This window comes from Budorcas taxicolor, chromosome 15, assembly GCF_023091745.1.
Source record: "Budorcas taxicolor isolate Tak-1 chromosome 15, Takin1.1, whole genome shotgun sequence".
In the NCBI taxonomy this organism is placed as follows: domain Eukaryota; kingdom Metazoa; phylum Chordata; class Mammalia; order Artiodactyla; family Bovidae; genus Budorcas; species Budorcas taxicolor.
In genome coordinates this window covers 52,517,935-52,535,533 of record NC_068924.1, presented here as the reverse complement: position 1 = coordinate 52,535,533, position 17,599 = coordinate 52,517,935, and the positions used below count along the sequence as shown (strand labels likewise).

Here is a 17,599-nt window from a genome sequence, read left to right as displayed (position 1 = left end):
CACACAGACCAGGGCCTGCCTAAATCCACCTCCACCTCAAAAAAAAAAAAAAAAAAGCAGCACCATACAAGCAGGCCCTTACCAAGAGAAACCCAGAGGGCCTCAGCTTTCTGCCCCAGGACTACCCCCCCCCCCCCATCACCACTGCCCAGGGCTGCCAGAAGGACTCATCTGGGCTGAAGCTGAAGGAGGTAGTGAGGTGGGGTGTGGGGGACTAGTAGGTGTTCTGGGAAGCTGGGCCCATCCTGACCGCTGGAAGCCTGGGGGTGGACCCTGTGTATGAGTGTGGCAACTCATATCCACCCTCAGCCCAGCCCCTCCTGTTCTTACCGGGGCTGGTGTGGTCATAGCGGTATGGCTCTGAGATGAAGTGCGGGACAGTCATTAGTATGCCCGCCAGGGCCGCAAGGATGGCTCCACACCCGATCAGGCGGGGCCGATGTACTCGGCTGCCGAAATAGCTCACAAACACGATCAGGGCTGTGTTCCCCACCTGCAAAGGCATGAGAGTGAAAGGTTGTTGTTGAATCACGACGCCGGGATTCTTGGCCCCCGGAGGAGAAGAATTCAATCCGGGGCCAGAGACGAGGCTTGATCGCTCAGAGCTTTTGTGTAATAAAGTTTTATTAAAGTATAAAGGAGATATAGAAAGCTTCTGACATAGGCATCAGAAGGGGGTAGAAAGAGTACCCCCTTGCTAGTGTTAACAATGGAGTTATATACTCTCCAGTAAATCAAAAGAATGTCTGGAGGTTGTAAAGACCTCATCAGACCTACTCCCATAATTTACATTTTAGGATAATGGAATTAGCCAGAAGGTTTAATCCAGACTGTCCTAAAGCAGAATACATTGTTGGTATATAATCCTAGTAAAGAGCAGGTCTACTCCCATAATTTACACAATCAGCCAGAAGGTTTAATCCAGAGACTGTCCTCAGGCAGGATACATTGTTGTTCTATAATCCTAAGGAATGTAGAGAAGGAAAAAGTTTGTCCTTTCTTCCTCCTTGAGAATTCCAGACCCCTCTCTCCTTGGGGACCCCTAGACTTCTTATCAACCTGCCTAGGAAATGACTCTCTCAAGAGGACCCATGAAAGTAGAGCCCTTCTGCAGAATGGTTGAATTAGAATCATTCGGGTCCCTGTTAAAAACACAGATTCTGGATCCTCCTAGGATGTGTTCTATTTACTGCTCCAATAGAGGCGAGAAATAAGAGCAGCATGGACAGGGCCAGAAGTTCAATTTCATTCTAGAATGCGGGTTGGGTCCCATGTTAAAACACAGGTAGTAGGACAGTCAAGGACAGGGATTTGAGCTTCTGGGATGTCATGAATGGGAAATAAACGAAGTCTGGGTCTCCCAGGTGGCGCTATGGAAGAGAATCTGCCTACCAATGCAGGAGACATGGGAGACCCTGGTTCGATTCCCAAGGTCAAGAAGATCCCTTAAAATAGCAAATGGCAACTCACTCCAGTATTCTTGCCTGGAAAGTTCCATGGACAGAGTTGCCTGGTGGGCTACAGTCCAAAGAGCTGGACACGACTGAGCACAGCACAGAGTAGATCTGCCCGTGTGTCTAAACCCAGAATCAGAACTTCCGTCTTGTTTAGTGCTTCCCTGGTGGCTCAGATGGTAAAGAATCCCCCTGCAGTGTGCGAAACCTGGGTTTGATCCCTGGGTTGGGAAGATCCCCTGGAGGTGGGCATGGCAACCCACTCCAGTATTCTTGCCCGGAGAATCCCCATGGATAGAGGAGCCTGGCAGGCTATAGTCCATGTGGTCACAAAGAGTCAGACACGACTGAGCAACTAAGTACAAAAAAAGTCTAAAGCCACAGGACTAAGGCTGGTATTTCAAGCCTTAGAATTAGAATCCTTGGATGTGGGTGCTGGAGGGGCCTGGAGGGCTGTCAGGGCAGGGCGGGCTCTGCTGTCAGAAGCTGGGGTGTGTGTGCTGCACTCCACTCCTTCTTGGTTGTGACTGTGGGTGGGGTACTCACCTGTGAACCCCAGTTCTTTGCTGATGGAGTGGGGCAGTATCAGCAGAGGGGCCTTGGGAGGACTGATCCTGAGAGGGACAGCCACTCTCCATTTTTCAGACGGGACACTGAGACCTACAGTCAGGGAGTGACTTGTCCGAGGTCCCACAACTGCATAATGACGGTAATGACATTCTTTCCCCATCTCTGACATCTGGGAGTGGGGTGATAAGGAGAGTCTGGGGACTGAGTGGAGACCATGGGCCTTGGGTTGGGAGGAATGTGACATATCACCCAAGGGAGAGACAATTTCACAGAAATCTTGAGGGCTGGGGAGAGAGTGTTCTCTGAACAACAGCCTTCTCCCAGGCAGAAAACATCTGGTGGGGGAGGGGCTGGGCACAGCTGGACTCTGATCTCCAAATCCACCCAGAGGAGCTTGTCCAGGCCTCACGGCTGGGCTGTCAGCCCAGAGGCAGAGGCCTGTGGATCCTGCAGCAACTCCGCGCCCTAGTATCATCCGCTCCCTTCTCTGCCCTAAGGTCCCAAAGTTTTGCCTTTGATCTCATTTAAACCTCTCTCCCTACTGTTGAGTTGGCTTCCTCTGATTCCTTCCTGGGCCAGACAATTGTCGGGTGCCTGAAAAGGTGAAGGAACCAAAAGGAGAACGGTGGGGAGGTGTGGGTAATGGGGACCCTGCCTAGCTCTAAAATCCTCTGTGAACCCCAGCAGAAGGCCCTCCCCAAGGGTGCGATTGGAAGGAGCTCTGATGGGGTTGCACGTGGCACTGGGGGAAGGGTTTACATTAGGGCCGTGAGGGAGGGGGAGTGGAGGTGAGAATCTCCCTCAATTCCCCACCACCTCCCCTGCCCCGTGGCTACGCTGCCGGGGCCAGTACCTCATTGAAGGCGGCCAGCAGCCCCGAGGTCTGACTGGAGAGGCCGAAGCGCTTCTCCACCGTGGAGATGGAGCTCTTGAGGTAACCGGAGATCATGAGCTGTGCCAGCTGCAGCAGGCTGTGGCACAGGACGAAGAACTGGTGGAGGCGCCGCAGGTGGAGACAGTTGTGGAGGAGCATGCAGAGAGACAGAGACAGAGAAAGGGAGGAAGAGTCAGAGGGGACAGACATACAGGAGGAGCAGAAGGAGGGAGAGGAAGAGAGGGGGAGTCCAGGGCAAGAAGAGAGAAAGTGTTATCGGGGTAGTGCATGGATTCTCACAGGCCTGAAAAATAGGAAAGCTGTCCTGGGTACCCCGGGGGTCTGGGGGAGACTTGAAATCCACAGGACTGAGAGTAGGGTCTTCACGGGGCCAAGGATGGTGGGAGCCCCTCTGTCCTCAGAGGTCTCCCAGGCTGGACTAGAACCCCACCCCCATCCCTAGGAAGCTCCCCAGATCTCACCTCGCCCCGCCCCACCCAGTCCTTGCCTGAACTTCCCTGGGCGACCACCTGCACACAGCGAACCCCCAGCTACACTCTCACCTTACTCAGCCTCATGCAAACACCCTGCCTGCCTGCAGCCCTCCTGAAAACCTGGTCGAATTCCTAAGAGAAAAACGTGTCTCACAGAATTAAAAATAGGGTGTTTACGCTGGAGCTTAAAAAATAGAATGTTTGTTCTGAGTTTTGGTTTCCTCATCTGTGTAACAAGGATGACACCCCTGCTTTGCCAGGTTACTGTGAGAGCTAAATAAGACTGTGTGGAGTGGCCCCTGGCACAGGGCCTGGCACCGTGCAGGTGCTGGTACAGATTTGGCTGTTTAGGGCTGCCCTTGGTTGAGCCAGCGCTCCCAGGATTCACACAGGTTCAGAATCCTTCTCTTTCCCCCTAGAAAAACTGGCGCCAAGAAGACTGGTCCCCCAGTGCCCACAGAAGAGCCTCTCTGGAAGGAGAGAATGTGTGCCTGAAATCAAGCTAAGTGCTTCTAGAGATCACGATCACCCATCCTACAGATGAGGAAACTGAGGCTCAGGGAAAGGCAGCACCTTGCTTGGCATTTAACAGCCTGTAAGTGGCATAGCCTGCTCTGTCAGGCTCAGATGACCCTTCTCCTGCCAGGTCCCGAGAGGTACCTTGATGCTGTGGAACACACTTGGCCGCAAATTTTGAGGATTTGGGCTGGCTTTGCCTCCAGGTGTGTCTTCTGTGCCCATCATGGCCTTGGCATCCTTGTCTGGCATCTGGAGCTCCTCACCCATTGGCCCTGTGGGACAGAAAGCCAGGGAGTGAGAGTGGAGATGGAATCTCAGAGGATGACCCTGACCAGGCAACCCGAGGTGTTTCTTGGGTTGGTGAGAATCTGAGTCAAAGCACTGACAGCTTTCCTGCATCTCAGGAGCTGAAGGAGCCCTTCCTCAGAGGGTATGTGTGTGCTCCATGTGCCTAAGCTGCCAGATCCCACTGAGACCACCTATCCACCTCTTCATTCCATTCCTAGCATAAAGCTTCCTTCCAGTGAGAAGCTTCAGATGCCGCCACACATCCTTTGAGCTGTGGTGCTAGTGCAGAAATGCATAGCCCTACCCTCCTGGGGCCTGTATCTGTGAGATGTCCAGTGTTCCTGGAGGCTAACTCTTGGTCAGGGTTTGTCTGGCTTAGTCTAAGATCAGAGGTCTAGGGCCCCGTGTATGGTCAAGGCTTGGTGCAAAGTCAGGGCATAAAGGTTTTTCCTAGGGGTAGTTTGGAATAGATAGCAATACTTCCACAGGGCACCACACAGCATATAATCACAGAACTCACCAGTCCAATGCCCAAATCATGGTCTCATGACCCACGGCAACCATGGTAACCTTGTCAGTCTCCCACTCACTGCAGCCCTTTCAGAGGCATCTTTCAGGGTTTCCTGAGGTTTAATCTCAGTGAGGAGCCTGGAAGCCCAGCCTTGGGAGACTCCACCTCTCCATTAGAGGAAAACCTCAGGCAGCCCAGGCTTCTAGGACTTTCCTCCCCTCCTGGGGCCCTGCTTCCTGCGGAAGCCTCTCCATTGTCTCAAATGTCTCTCAACCTGGCAGGAATTTCCCCTCATTCAACAAGCTCCTTATGGAGCCTGAAAGATGCCCTGAGGACACTGCTGACCGAGGGAAGTGGTGCGGGCCCTCTCAGGACATCTCTGGGCCTAGAAGACCAGCTCAGCCAGAGGGATAAGGAAGCCTGCAGCCGCCACCAGCGAGGGTTTCCTGCTCCTCACACAGAGTACCTGGGAACCTAAGGAATCTTTAAAAATGGAGATATAATTCATATACCATAAAATCTATCCTTTCAGAGTATATAATTCAATGGTTTTAGTATATTCAAAAAGTCACGACTATCTAATTAGTTATATACTATCTAATTAGTAATATAGTATCACCACTCTCTAATTCCAGAATACTTTCACCACCCCAGTAAGAAATCCCATACCCATGAGCAGTCATTTCCCATTCTTCTATCCGTCCAGCTCCTGGCAACGAATGATCTATTTTCTGACTCTCTGAGTTTGCTTATTGTGGATATTTCAAATGCGTTCACATAAAGGAAATCATACATGTGGTATTTTGTGACTGGCTTCTTTTACCTAGCCTAATATCTCAAGGCTTGTCCATGTTGTAGCTTGTATCTGTGTTCCATTCCTTTTAATGACTGAAATAATACTCCAGGGTATGTGTATATACACAAATACATACATTTAGTTTATCCATTTATCTGCTGATGGACATTTGGGTTGTTTCAGGTCCGGTGAACATTCATATACCAACTTTCGTGTAGATACACATGCTCAGTTCTCTTGAGTATACAGCCAGGAGTTGAATTCCTAATCCATAGTTTAACTCTGTTTCACTTCTGGAGGAACTGTCAAACTGTTTTCTAACACCATCTAACACCCACTCTTACTAGCAGTGGGTCATGGTTCCAATTTCTCCACATTTTCACTAATATTTATTGTCTGTCTCTTTGATTACAACCATTCTCATGGGTGTGAAATGATATCGCATGTGGTTTTGATTTGCATTTCCCTAATGACTAATGCTGTTGAGCATCTTTTCATTGCTTATTGGCCATATCTTTGGAAAAGTATCTATTCAAATAGCTTGAGTAATTTGGCTGAGGAAATGGAAGCGTGTGTGGCTGGGGAGGAGTCCCTTTAATGGGTACGAACATTCAGAGGAAACAAGGAGATACTGAAGTAAAAGTGACACCTGACAGAGAGGAGGTGAGGGATTGGCCTAGGTGGGGGAAGTGGAGGTAATGCTCCATGGACATCACTTTGAAGAAGAGAAAGTAAGGGGGTTCCCAGCAAACTCAGTTCAGTTCAGTTCAGTCGCTCAGTCGTGTCCGACTCTTTGCGACCCCATGAATCACAGCACTCCAGGCCTCCCTGTCCATCACCAACTCCCGGAGTTCACTCCGACTCACGTCCATCGAGTCCGTGATGCCATCCAGCCATCTCATCCTCGGTCGTCCCCTTCTCCTCCTGCCCCCAATCCCTCCCAGCATCAGAGTCTTTTCCAATGAGTCAACTCTTCGCATGAGGTGGCCAAAGTACTGGAGTTTCAGCTTTAGCATCATTCCTTCCAAAGAAATCCCAGGGCTGATCTCCTTCAGAATGGCCTGGTTGGATCTCCTTGCAGTCCAAGGGACTCTCAAGAGTCTTCTCCAACACCACAGTTCCAAAGCATCAATTAAGGAGATTGACAGGACAATTTCCGAACTCCAGCTCCTCTCACAAGCAGAGCCCAGTCACCCGTGAAAACATAAATGCTGTGCTACATGCTTTCCATGTATGTAAAGGCTTGCGTGCACAAGCTGTGCTGGCCCAAAAGTTCGTTCGGGTCCACCCACTTATGGACAAGTCCGAATGAACTTTTTGGCCAAACGGTAAGTGCTTGGGAAGCCTCTCCACAGCTCCATGCCTTCGGTGCAGTCATGAGCTTTGTGCTTCTGATGGGGACACCGAGGTTCACAGGTAACTAGATCTGCTAGCTCACACTAGTACAGGAACTCAAGCCCAGGTGTTAACCTCATGCTGCTCTGCACTACTTGCACAGATTTAATGAGGGGTAGAAGCACAACATTCTTCTCTGTCTTGGCCCAGCCAGTCCTAGCCAGGCCACCTGAAAGGCAGCAGTGCCTGCCTCCCGAGGGGCAGGCCAACCAGATGATGGAGTGGGAGCTGAGGTTGGGAGGGCAGAGTCACTAACGTGGATCCCCAGCTCTGAGAGAAGCCCAGGGCATGGGTGAGAGAGGGAACTAAAGGTCAACGGACCCGATCAGAACTTTCCACCCTCCTGTGACTCAGCCTATAGTATGAGCCTCTGGGGGGAGAGGGGAAGCCCTGGCCCCGTTCCACTGGGTTCTGAGAGCAGCTGCCAGTCAGTGTGTGGATGGCCAGCTGGTCTCTAAACAGGGCTGGTCAGACTGGTTGTCGATCCCCTTTGAGCCCTTCCTGTGGGCTGGAGTCCTCTATAGAGGGGCTGGCAGCAGAGAGTCTGATGCCCCGATAAGGGGTAGAGCTTCCCCTGGGAGGAAAGTCCTGAGTCCAGAGCTGTAGGTCCACCTCACCTGCTGACTCGGAAGTCCTTACCATCCTGTGAAGGCTTTTTCAAGGGCCAGCTCTGCAGGAGAGAGGGCAGCTGAGGGAGTGCCCCTGAGCTGAGCCCGGGGGCCCTGTAGGAACGAGGGGAGAGGCAGGGAGCCAGGCCCCAGGAGAAAATGACAGCCCCTTCCTCTCCCAGTTGGGCAGCCAGGTTTGGGGGCCCCAGGTAGGCCAGGTGGTTCCAAGGCCTAGCTCCTACAGCCCCAGAGCTGGCAGGCAAGGTGTCTGTGTGCCTGTCAGTGGGTCACATGGCTGGCCATGGGCACAGGCACACTCACGTCTGTCAGCTGGTGAGTCACTGGGCTACCAGTCCTGTGTCCTTTAGGAGATTTATCTGTTCAGGTTTGTCAGTTCTTGAACAGAACCTACAACTGCAGAACCTACTGTTCTGCAATTGCTCAGAAAGTCAGTCAGTTCAGAGATTGACTCAGAAATTGCCCTCAGAAATTCAGGGCAGTTTCAGCTGCCCTGAAATTCTGTCAACCAGAGACCTTCCGTTCAGACGCTCCAGATGTCTACAAGGCAGAGTGTACCGGCCACGGCCAAACCCCCTCCAGGGCCAGGAATTTGAGTCTGGGAGATGAGGGCTGAGATTCAGAGAGCAGCCTGACAGGAAGGGCCGCTTTTCTCTGCCTGTTCTGTTTTCCTTAAAGACTCAAGGATCTGCCTCCTCCAGCCACCTCCCAGCTATAAACAGCAAATCTAAGGCAGATATGGGACTGAGTATATGTTTCAAGGGGCTTCCCAAGTGGTGCTAGTGGTAAAGAACCCGCCTGACAGTGCAGGAGATGTAAGAGACGCCCGTTCGATCCCCGGGTTGGGAAGATCCCCTGGAGAAGGACATGGCAAATCCCCTCCAGTATTCTTGCCTGGAGAACCCCATGGACAGAGGAACCTGATGGGCTACAGTCCATGGGGGTCACAAAGCACTGGACTCGAATGAAGTGACCTAGCACGCACGTACACAAAGGTTGCAAAGTCCCCAGACCTGGGTCTGAACCCCAGCCCAGCCACTGGTCCTCTGTGGAGCATGGATGTGCCCTTGATTAGCTTGTCTCCTCTGTAAAGTGAGAATATAGCCTCTACTCAGGGAGGTAAGGCATCTCAGGAGCCTGGCTCAGACCTGGCACACCATAGGCCCCCTGAGGGCCAATCTTCCCCTCTCCTGAAATCTTCAAGCACCTCTGAGGCTACAGGCCCAGCTGAACCCTTCCACACACAGCTAGCTCCTCCACGTGAACCTCTTCCTCTGACAGTGCCATCATCCATCTCTGGATTCTCTCTCTCCCTCCGGTCCAAGCCCCAGTCAACCACAAGACCGGAGGACCTAGGTTCCTTCCCGCTGTGCACATTCATAGCCAAGCAGGCAGTTGCACAGGTTTCAATCCTCCAGCTGAGATCCTCATCCTCAACGCAGGGACGGCAACCCCTGCTTCCCACTGCCAAGAGCGCCCACTGAGAACCTGAACCTTCCCTCCACATCCAGCGAGGACCCTTAAAGCCCCAAACCACACCTTACCAATGACATTAACTTGACTTTGCTACTCTACTGTCTTCATTAGCAATTTTCTTCTTACTTTTCTTACTTTTCCAGCAAATTGCTTGATTTTTCATTACAGAAACTTCAGAAAGACGGAGCAACTGTTCAAGAAAAACTGTCAGCACCTCTGATTCTCTGAATCTCTACCCGCGAAATCTTCACCCAGATGTTTCTGCCAACAAACCCTGGACTGTTGTATCATGATTCTTGCTCAATGCTATTGATCTTTTCTCCCTATTCTGAGACACTGCCAAAAATTCAAGAGGTGTGTTGGCCCTTATCTTGGTAAAAAGCAGACTTTGTCTTATCAACAGGTTGTGTCACTAAGGTAGGAGAGCCAGCACGGACATGACACAGAGCAGATGCTCAGTTAGCATTGTTTTCTTCGCTGTCAGGTACAAACACCCTGCCTGCCTCCATAACTGCTTTGGGACAGGAAGAGCATTGCTGCCTAGAACCTGGGAACCAGGAGAAACGTCCACCCAGGAGGGCCACGGAGATGGGGGCTGGAGACCCAGCTCTCTGGCTCACCGCCACCGCTGATGGGAGAGGCTCACTGTCTCCCCTTAAGGCTACCCTATGTGCTGCGCTGGGCACACTCACCCATCTGCCTGGCAAACCATTGAGGCAGATGCTGTGACTCCATGAATGAGGAAACTGAAGCACAGAGAGGGCAGGGGGCCTGTCCAGGTCCTAGGGCTGGTAAACAGCAAAGCCTAGACTGGAGCTCAGACCTGTTTGACTCTTGGGCCCCTAATAGCAGCCACAAAATTGTGGCTACCAATGATGGCCTTAGAACCTATGAAAAATACTCCCCCTGTAGCCATTTCTGATTCTGGCCTGGCTTCCCTCCAGTGAATTGCCAAAGGTGGTTGCAATGGGGACAGTTCTACCAGCTGATTTTTTAGCTTATCAGTCACTTAGTCAGTTCATTGATCAGTTCAAGGCTGGACAGAGAAATGTGGTGAGAAGGACATGGCTCCTAGTCTAGGGGATCTGCGTGTGGTGAAAGCATGGGACTTGCAAAAAGGCCCAGATTTGAACTTTGAGGAGGGACGAGCTGAGGAATGCTGAGAGAGCTGGGAGGGTTCTCACATCCTGAGGATGGAGCAGGAGGGCTTGGACTAAGGAAGGACAAGAAAAGGGCACTTTCTCTCCAGAATATTCCAGCCTGTCCCTCAGCAGAGAGACCACGACCTAGGGTCACTCAGACCCAGTGTGGCCTTGGGCCAGCGGCTCTCTGAGCCTCTGCAAAATAGAAATAATGAGCCTTGCCTCTTAAGCCTGTATGAGGGTCCCAGAGGTAGCATCCTTTGTCAACTCCAGGATGACACACAGTGTCAGTTTTGTCCGCGTTTGCCCCAAACTCACCTGGGAGCTCTCACCTGGGAGCTATCTCTAGGCCTGGTCACCAGGCCTCAGAACTTACTGTCCTCCAGGGGGGCACCCATCCTCGGTACTACTCTCTCACCTCCCACTGGCCCCTGAAGAGACACGGACCCCTCAGGAAGCCTCCCTCTGCTGTCTCCTGGTCTTCCCTCTGTGCTCCATAATCACCTGCTGCATTCCATTCCATGACCTCAGGGAAGCTAAATCCCACACGCCTCCAGCTAAAGGTTTGCATGCTGCAACTAAAGATCTCGCACGCTACAATGAAGATCAGAGATTTCCCACGTGCTGCAACTAAGATCCAGCACAGCCAAGAAAATAAATATCTTAAATTCCAAAAAGAGAGAAGGTAAGGCCTCTCCCGGAAACCTGCCACCACACACACTTTGCCTGGGCCGTCAGAGGAACTGGCAGAGAGATAATACAGGGCAATGGTCACAACACGGAGGCCCTGGACAAAGGCCCTCTGTGCAGCTGCGTGAGCTGTGTGCCGTGAGGTGAAGGGTGCCCTCTGGAGTTGTGCAGTGGATGGCAGTCCTGCCTGGAGCCGCATCTGACTCCTAGCCGTTTTCATTTGGCTTGAACAATGCGACAATGCTGGCTCACTGAGTGTTTTTAAGCTAGTTGCCAGCATTTAAAAGTCAGGAAATTTCACACAAAACTCCCACTTTTTGTTTTTTCTTGAAAGATTAGCAGATCTGGCCACATTGGGCCTACTTTCCCATATGGAAACAGCTGGTCTAAGATGTTGGCCTTTCATGTGGCAATTTGCCCTGTGAGAGCCTCTTTGAGCTCATCTGGCTTGCTCCAGGACCGTTTACACTTGCCTATGGGTTTCCCTGTCTGTGACCCACAGCACCCCTGGGAACTGAGGAGTGCTGCAGGACAGGAAGCCAGGGCTGGGTGAACCCTGTGAAGGGTGAGGCAACAAGACCACAAAAGGCCAGGACTTGCCCAGGGTCACCACGGTGGGGGACACAGCTGGTCTCTGCTGCTTCTAGGAGTAAGAATGAAGGTTTCACACGTGCTAACAGCTCCACAAGACAGGTGGCCGGGGTTTTGGAAGCAAGCAACCTAGGTCCCTGCTCTCAGGGAGCTATGAGGGTGTGTGTGTGTGTATGTGTGTGTGGTGACAGGGCAAACGTCTAACACAGAACCACAGCAAGTGCTCACTATGTGACATAAGGAGTTCCAAGACTTTCGAAACATAGTGAAGAAGCTCTAACCTACGTTGGAAGATTCTGGAAGGCTTCCTCAGGGAAGAAACATCAGAGTAAAGGGAAGAAGTATGAAAGTGCAAAGACTGCTCAGGAAGCAAATAGTCCAGGAAGACAGGAGCTCTGGGGTCAAGGTGGGGAGGTGAGGCTAGAGTGGCCAGTCTATGGCTGCCCTTGAATGCCAGGCTGGAGGGCTGGGCTTCATCCTGGGGTCAGGCGTGAGGTCTAATTTGGTTTCCTATGAAGACCTCTGTGCCGTTTGGATGAGAGTGGAGAAGTCAGGCTGTGGGCTGGGACCAGGGAGAAGGCAGGGGTAAGGAGAAGTGGAGCAGATGGTCGTGGGGCCTGGGCCAGGTAGAGGCTGTAGGGATGCTGAGTAATGAGCTGATGAACCACAGATGGGAGGTGGAATGGACAGGATTTGCTGGAAAAGCAGGTGGGTGGGGAGTGCAGGAAGCCGAGGAACCCTGGGGGCAGGGGAGTGGGGAGTGGGGAGAGATACAGCTTTTGGTCTGGGAGTACTGCCATGGAAGGTGGGATTGTAAGGTAATGGTGAGCTCAGCCATGTGTGAGTCTGGGCTGGTAGGGGAGCTCCCAGAGGAAGAGGCCTAGGGGGCCATGGGCTCCAGGAGAGCCCATGAGAGGACATGGGCCAAAGCCAGTCCTCTGGCTCTCCGTCTGGAAGGCACGTGTGGAGAGAAGGAAAGAAAAGCCACACGTGGGCAAACTTGGCTTGTAAAGTGAGAAGATCCACTGCATATACGCCCTACAGAGCAAAAGGAGGAACCCATCCTGGAACCATGTTCAGATGCCAAGGTTAAGGTGATAGAGCAGTGTCACAAAGAAGTCTGGATGTTTCTGGAAAACCTACCAACCTCCAGCACTCACACACCCACAGCCTGAGCCTGGGGAGGCAAATATTCACAGCAGCACACACTGGGCGATGCATCTGTCACAGTGACAGCAGGTACCTCCCTCCGGAAGTGTTGGGATAGGAGGAGGCCAGCCTCATGGACAACCCCACCTCCAGCCCTTCCTACCTCCTAGATTTCCCTGGGCTCCCTCCGCCTGCTGGCTCCGCCGCCTAGCTCCTGCAGCCCACGCCAGCTCCTGCAGCCCACGCCAGCTCCTTCTCCCTCCCCCTCCCCTCCCCCTCCTGGTTCAGTTCCCTCAGCCCTTTCTCTGGGCTACCAGGCTGGTCACCCACCTGCATCATTTACGTCCCCCTCCTATCTGCCTGATATGCCAGTGGACTACCCCCAGGCAGAGGCTCTCCTTTCCTGGGTATAGCAGGCCCCTGTTGAAACTCTCTGGATCAGAACCTTTGAGTTCAAATATTTGTTTGCTACACTGTATGACCTTGGGCAGTTTATTTAGCCTCTCTAAGCCTCAGCTACCCTCTCTGGGCACACAGCATTTTTGGTAGGATTAAAGAAGACCATCCTGCCTGGTACACTGTGGTCCTCAACAATGGTTAACCACCCTTCCACCCCATCGGCAGCACGTGAGTCCAGACGCCTCAGCATCCAGGAGATCAAGGCCACCCTAGTGAACATTCTTCTGTAACTCCAGTAGATGCCGGCCATTCCCCAAATTCATCCTGTTCTTTTCCGCCTCTCTGCCTTCGTACATGTTATACCCTCAGCCTGGCTTCCCAAGGTGTCCTACCTTCTCAGAAAACCACTTCTCATCTTGCAAGGGCTCAGTTTAAAAACATGATTGTTGAATTGAGTTAAACTGAAGGAGGGAGAAGAGAAAGCTGGAGTGTGGGGGGTCTGGGGCAGCAGGGGCTGCGGCAGGCTGGGGGTAGGGTCGAGGAGCTTGGGGCTCCAAGGGGCTTCAGTGCCCCATGTGACCCCATGGGGCTTCTGCACAGTGGGGGCGGGGGGGAGGTTATAATCAAAGACAGGAAGCAGGGTCAGGTCTCAGGCTTTGGCCTTGGCTTTCCTCTTTGGGAAATTCCTCCTAGCAGGACCCTTGGGTGGTCTGTTGGAAAGACAATAACATGCTGCAGGCTTCCAGCTGTTGCTTTTTTCTGGTGGTTTCCAAGCTGGGTCACAGACCCTGCGCTGGGACTTTCTATTCCCGATTCTGACCCCGACTACCCCATCTAGACCCAAGATGACCCTAAAAAATAGAGATGAAGGCACAGAGAAGGGAGGGTGAGCCCTGAGCCTGCAGGGAATCCAGGCCGGCCTCCTTAGACCTAAAATACAGAGCCTGAGGCTCAGAGACACATGGGCATTGGCTCAGGCCACACCCTGTCCACCAACCACAAGTTCTGGTTCATCTCTCTCTGTGTTTACATTTACTCCCCAGCACCTCACTGTAGCCCCATCTCACTCCTTATCATGAATCTCCAGTCCTCAACAAGAGTAGGCTTTCAAAGCAGGTTGGAGGAGGGAAGGAATGTCATGGGAGTGGGGGTGGAAGCATGAGGAAGCTTCCAGGAGGCTGCATCTTCCCCAATACCTGACCTCTGCCCAGCCTGTGCAGAGTTCTGGGGCCTCAGGAATGGATCAAGTCAGACCCCATTCCCAGGGAGCTCCCAGGCTGGGGAGGTGGGCCTTGTTCTCCATCACTCTAAACATTAGCACTTAGGGTTCTGGACTGTAGCCCAGTAGGGGTAGCAGGAGCCAAGTTTATGTCCTCTCTACCCCCAGGGTATGGATGGGCCCAGACTTGCACCCTGGAGATAGCCAAGCCCCTGCCCCATATAAGAGGCCTCTTCCCTCCAGAGACAGAAAGCTGAGCATCTCAGCAGTGGAAGGGACCAAGTGACCACCTCAGCCAACCCCTACCATCAACTGCACAGACGGAGAAAGTGAATCCCAGAGAGAGACAGACACAGACCGGGGAGTAGATACCTGGCACCCAATTGTGGGGTCTAAGCAAGCTCGCCATGTGTTTCCCAGCTGCCTGAGATCTGGCCCAGAGGAACAGCCCAGCCTGGGAGGAATAACTCTCCTGCCCCCTCTGCAGTCACTAGCTCCCAGACAAGAGCTTGCTTTGTCTGGAGCCAGTGGAGAAGTGCCCAAGTTGGGTGGAGACTCGGCAGTGTGGGGTATGTGGAGGGAAGAGGAAACCCCAAAGGCAAGGAGGCAGAAGGGAAAGGGCTTTGGCGTCCGGCTGATCTGGTTCTGGCCCCCCACTCTGCTGCTTGCTTGCTGGGTGACCTTGGCCATGTCACTTACCCTCTGTGAACATGTGTTTCCTCACATATTAAAAAAAGGGTGAGAATGTGCATTCTCATCAGGTCAGTGATGCAGAGCTGCCGTGTGAACCTGGTTCTTTCCCTTGCCCTACCTCCTACCCTGGGTTGGCCCACATGTGAACCTAGGACTGAAGAGAACAACAGAAACACCACCAGGAACCTCCCTGCAAAGGGAAGGTCAAACAGCATATGGGAGAGAGGTTACTTTCAACTGGGAGGATCAGTCAGGGAGGCTTCCTGGAAGAGGTGGCATTTGGAAGAATTAGAAAACAAGGCAGATTTCACCAGAATGGAATGTGGGCACGTGCCTTCCTTTGGGTAGAGGGAAAGCTGAGTAAAGGTGCAGAGAAGGGAAAGTGGCTTCTCTGAATCGCAAAAATAGGAATGGCCTGGCGAGATAATTTTTCTCAAGCACCTCTCCCTCAGACTGGGACGCTCTGCCTGTTATCTAAAAGCACATGGTGAGTTGGTGGTGAGGCTTCACGGAGGCCCAGTTCTGACCCCGGTTCCTCTCTCTGCTGTCTGCCCCTGGCAGGGACTGCTGGCCCCTCTCCCTCGGGCAAGCTGGGTGTGGGTCTTTTCCCAGGCTTTTTGTCCTGCCCGCAACCCTCAGACCAGAAAGAGGGCATGGGGGAAGCCTGGCCTCAGCTCAGATTAGGGCTCAGGAAGGGAGGCCAGAGATGGCTTCTGGTGGCTCAGTGGGCAGATGCTGGGGTCAGCCTCCCTCCAGCTGTATGTGTGGGAAGTGGAGGACCAGCTAGAGAACATTCCAGAACCAAGCCCTGCTGGCATCAGAATAACAACTGAGGGACAGGTGCAGTACAACCAAAGTCTCTAGTTTTTTCCCATTACCATAGGATCACCAGGATCCCACAGCTTGCCAAGGCTGACTGGGAATTTGGTTTGTTGGTGGCCCATCTCCAAACCAACTCACCTGAATCTGACCTCGTTGTCATTTCTCCTGTGAGGCCCTCAGAGGAAGCATCCATCCCCACCCTTCCTTCCACACCACCGTCCCCAAGTCGGGGCTGCAACACAGCCACATTTGCCCGCTCGACCCAGGAAGCCCGCACGTCTCCTCCCTCTGGACGCAAGTCAGGCCTTGTCTGAGTGGGTGAGAGGCACACAGACAGCTGCAGGGAGGCCAGAGGTGATCACCACATGGTGTCCAGCCCAAGAGCAACCCTGTCTGAAGATCCTTTGTTTCTTCCACCTCCCTCTTCCTGCCCCAGAAACTGGGCGCTCCTGTTCCCAGAACCACTGCCCTCTCCAAACAGTGCTTCCGTCACCCTCTGGTCTCAGCTTCTCTTCTCAAGGTTTCAAGACACCTTCCCACCTGCCTCCTCCACACCCCAACGCTCAAGGTCTCTGCAGGTCTCTCTCTGATTCCACTTCTCAGCTTTCCGACGCGGTCTGCTGTCTCCTGATCTCTGTTGTCAGTTTCCCCTCTCTCTGTGGCTGCCTCTCTTTACTTCTCCGGTTTCCTCCGGAGTCCCTGTCTTGCACACGCTGCAGCTGACACCTGTCGATCTTTGTCTTCTGCCGTCTCTGGCCTCTGTCTCTGCCTTTGTCCAACTCTGAGTGTCTCTGGACTTGCCGGCTCTCTGACTGTATACTTCTGCCTCTATTTTTGTCTGCTTTGTCTGTCTCTAGCTTTGCCTGCTTCAGAGAGGGAACAGGACATGGAGAGTAACAGGAGGCCTGCCCTTCCATTGCTCTTTCGGTCTCTCTGTCTCAGCAGGGAGGTTAAGCTGGCTGCCCGGTCTCCAGCTGAATAAACAGCAACCCTTCTTACCTCTCTGGTCCTTCACTCATTCAACACACCCTCACTAGATCTGGCCATATGCCTGGCTCTATGTAGGGAACTGGGAGCCCCTACTCCCCTGACCCCAGCGCACATATGTTAGCTCTACAGCCCCCCCCCCGCCCCCCCCCCCCCCGCCTTCACCACGGGAACGTGGCCCCCAGACTCCCTACCAGTGCCCCTTTCTTGCTTTGTCCAGACTTACCTATCCTGGGTGCCATGACTTCTGGAGTGGGGCAGTGAGTGTCAGCCCCTATTCCAATCACAGGACTGGATTTTAGCAGGAGAGAGGCAGTGAGAGCTTAGGGGAGCTCCCAGAGACAGCAGCTGGGGAGCCACAGTGGGGATGCGCCAGTGTGCGGATTCCAGCCACTGGGTTGACCGATGCTTCTTGGGCCACACTGGACAGCAGCCCCCTCTTCCAGGTGGGTAAGGAAGTCCTGCTCAGACTTGACCCTGCCCCCAAAGGGCCTATCTCCTTTAGTCACTTGTTCTTACTCTCTGTCTCTTTCTCTGAGTCCCTGTGATTTCTGGCTGGGGCAGCCCAGGACCAGAGTTGTGGAGGAGGCTGGGTTTGTTTAGATACAGCCCCGCTGGTGGGAGGAGGCTGCTGACAGCCTTCCCTCAGCCTGTTCCTTCCCAGCTTCTTGGTGTGGCATTTCCCTAGGATATTTTCTCCTACTAGTGGTGGAGAGATTGGGGGGTGGAGGGAATGTGGACGGCCCCTCCCAGCCTTGGGGTCATTCAGTCCTGATTTTCCAGTTTCCTCTCAGCACTCGCTCTGAGCCTCCTCCCTCATCAAACTCTTGTCTCAGTTACAGAACTTTTTTCACCCTTCACGAGCCCCATATAAGGCCGTTTCTCCCACCGTCCTCCTTCACTG

At 53.0% G+C, this 17,599-nt stretch overlaps 1 protein-coding gene across 3 annotated transcripts in view; it reads right to left on the bottom strand.

Annotated features, from left to right (window-relative positions):
* Positions 1-17,235, bottom strand: part of SLCO2B1 (solute carrier organic anion transporter family member 2B1) — a 52,420-nt gene extending 35,185 nt beyond the window's left edge. For 2 of the 3 annotated variants that reach the window (XM_052652616.1, XM_052652617.1), the window contains exons 1-4: positions 16,922-17,235; positions 4,053-4,183; positions 2,878-3,015; positions 331-493 (exon numbers count right to left, since the gene is read on the bottom strand). In XM_052652616.1, coding sequence (XP_052508576.1) covers positions 331-493; positions 2,878-3,015; positions 4,053-4,183; positions 16,922-16,937 — 448 coding nt within the window. In that variant the 5' untranslated portion in view covers positions 16,938-17,235. The remainder of the gene's footprint in view (positions 1-330; positions 494-2,877; positions 3,016-4,052; positions 4,184-16,921) is intronic. The other variant, XM_052652618.1, reaches the window with a different exon arrangement.
* Positions 17,236-17,599: the final 364 nt, after the last annotated feature.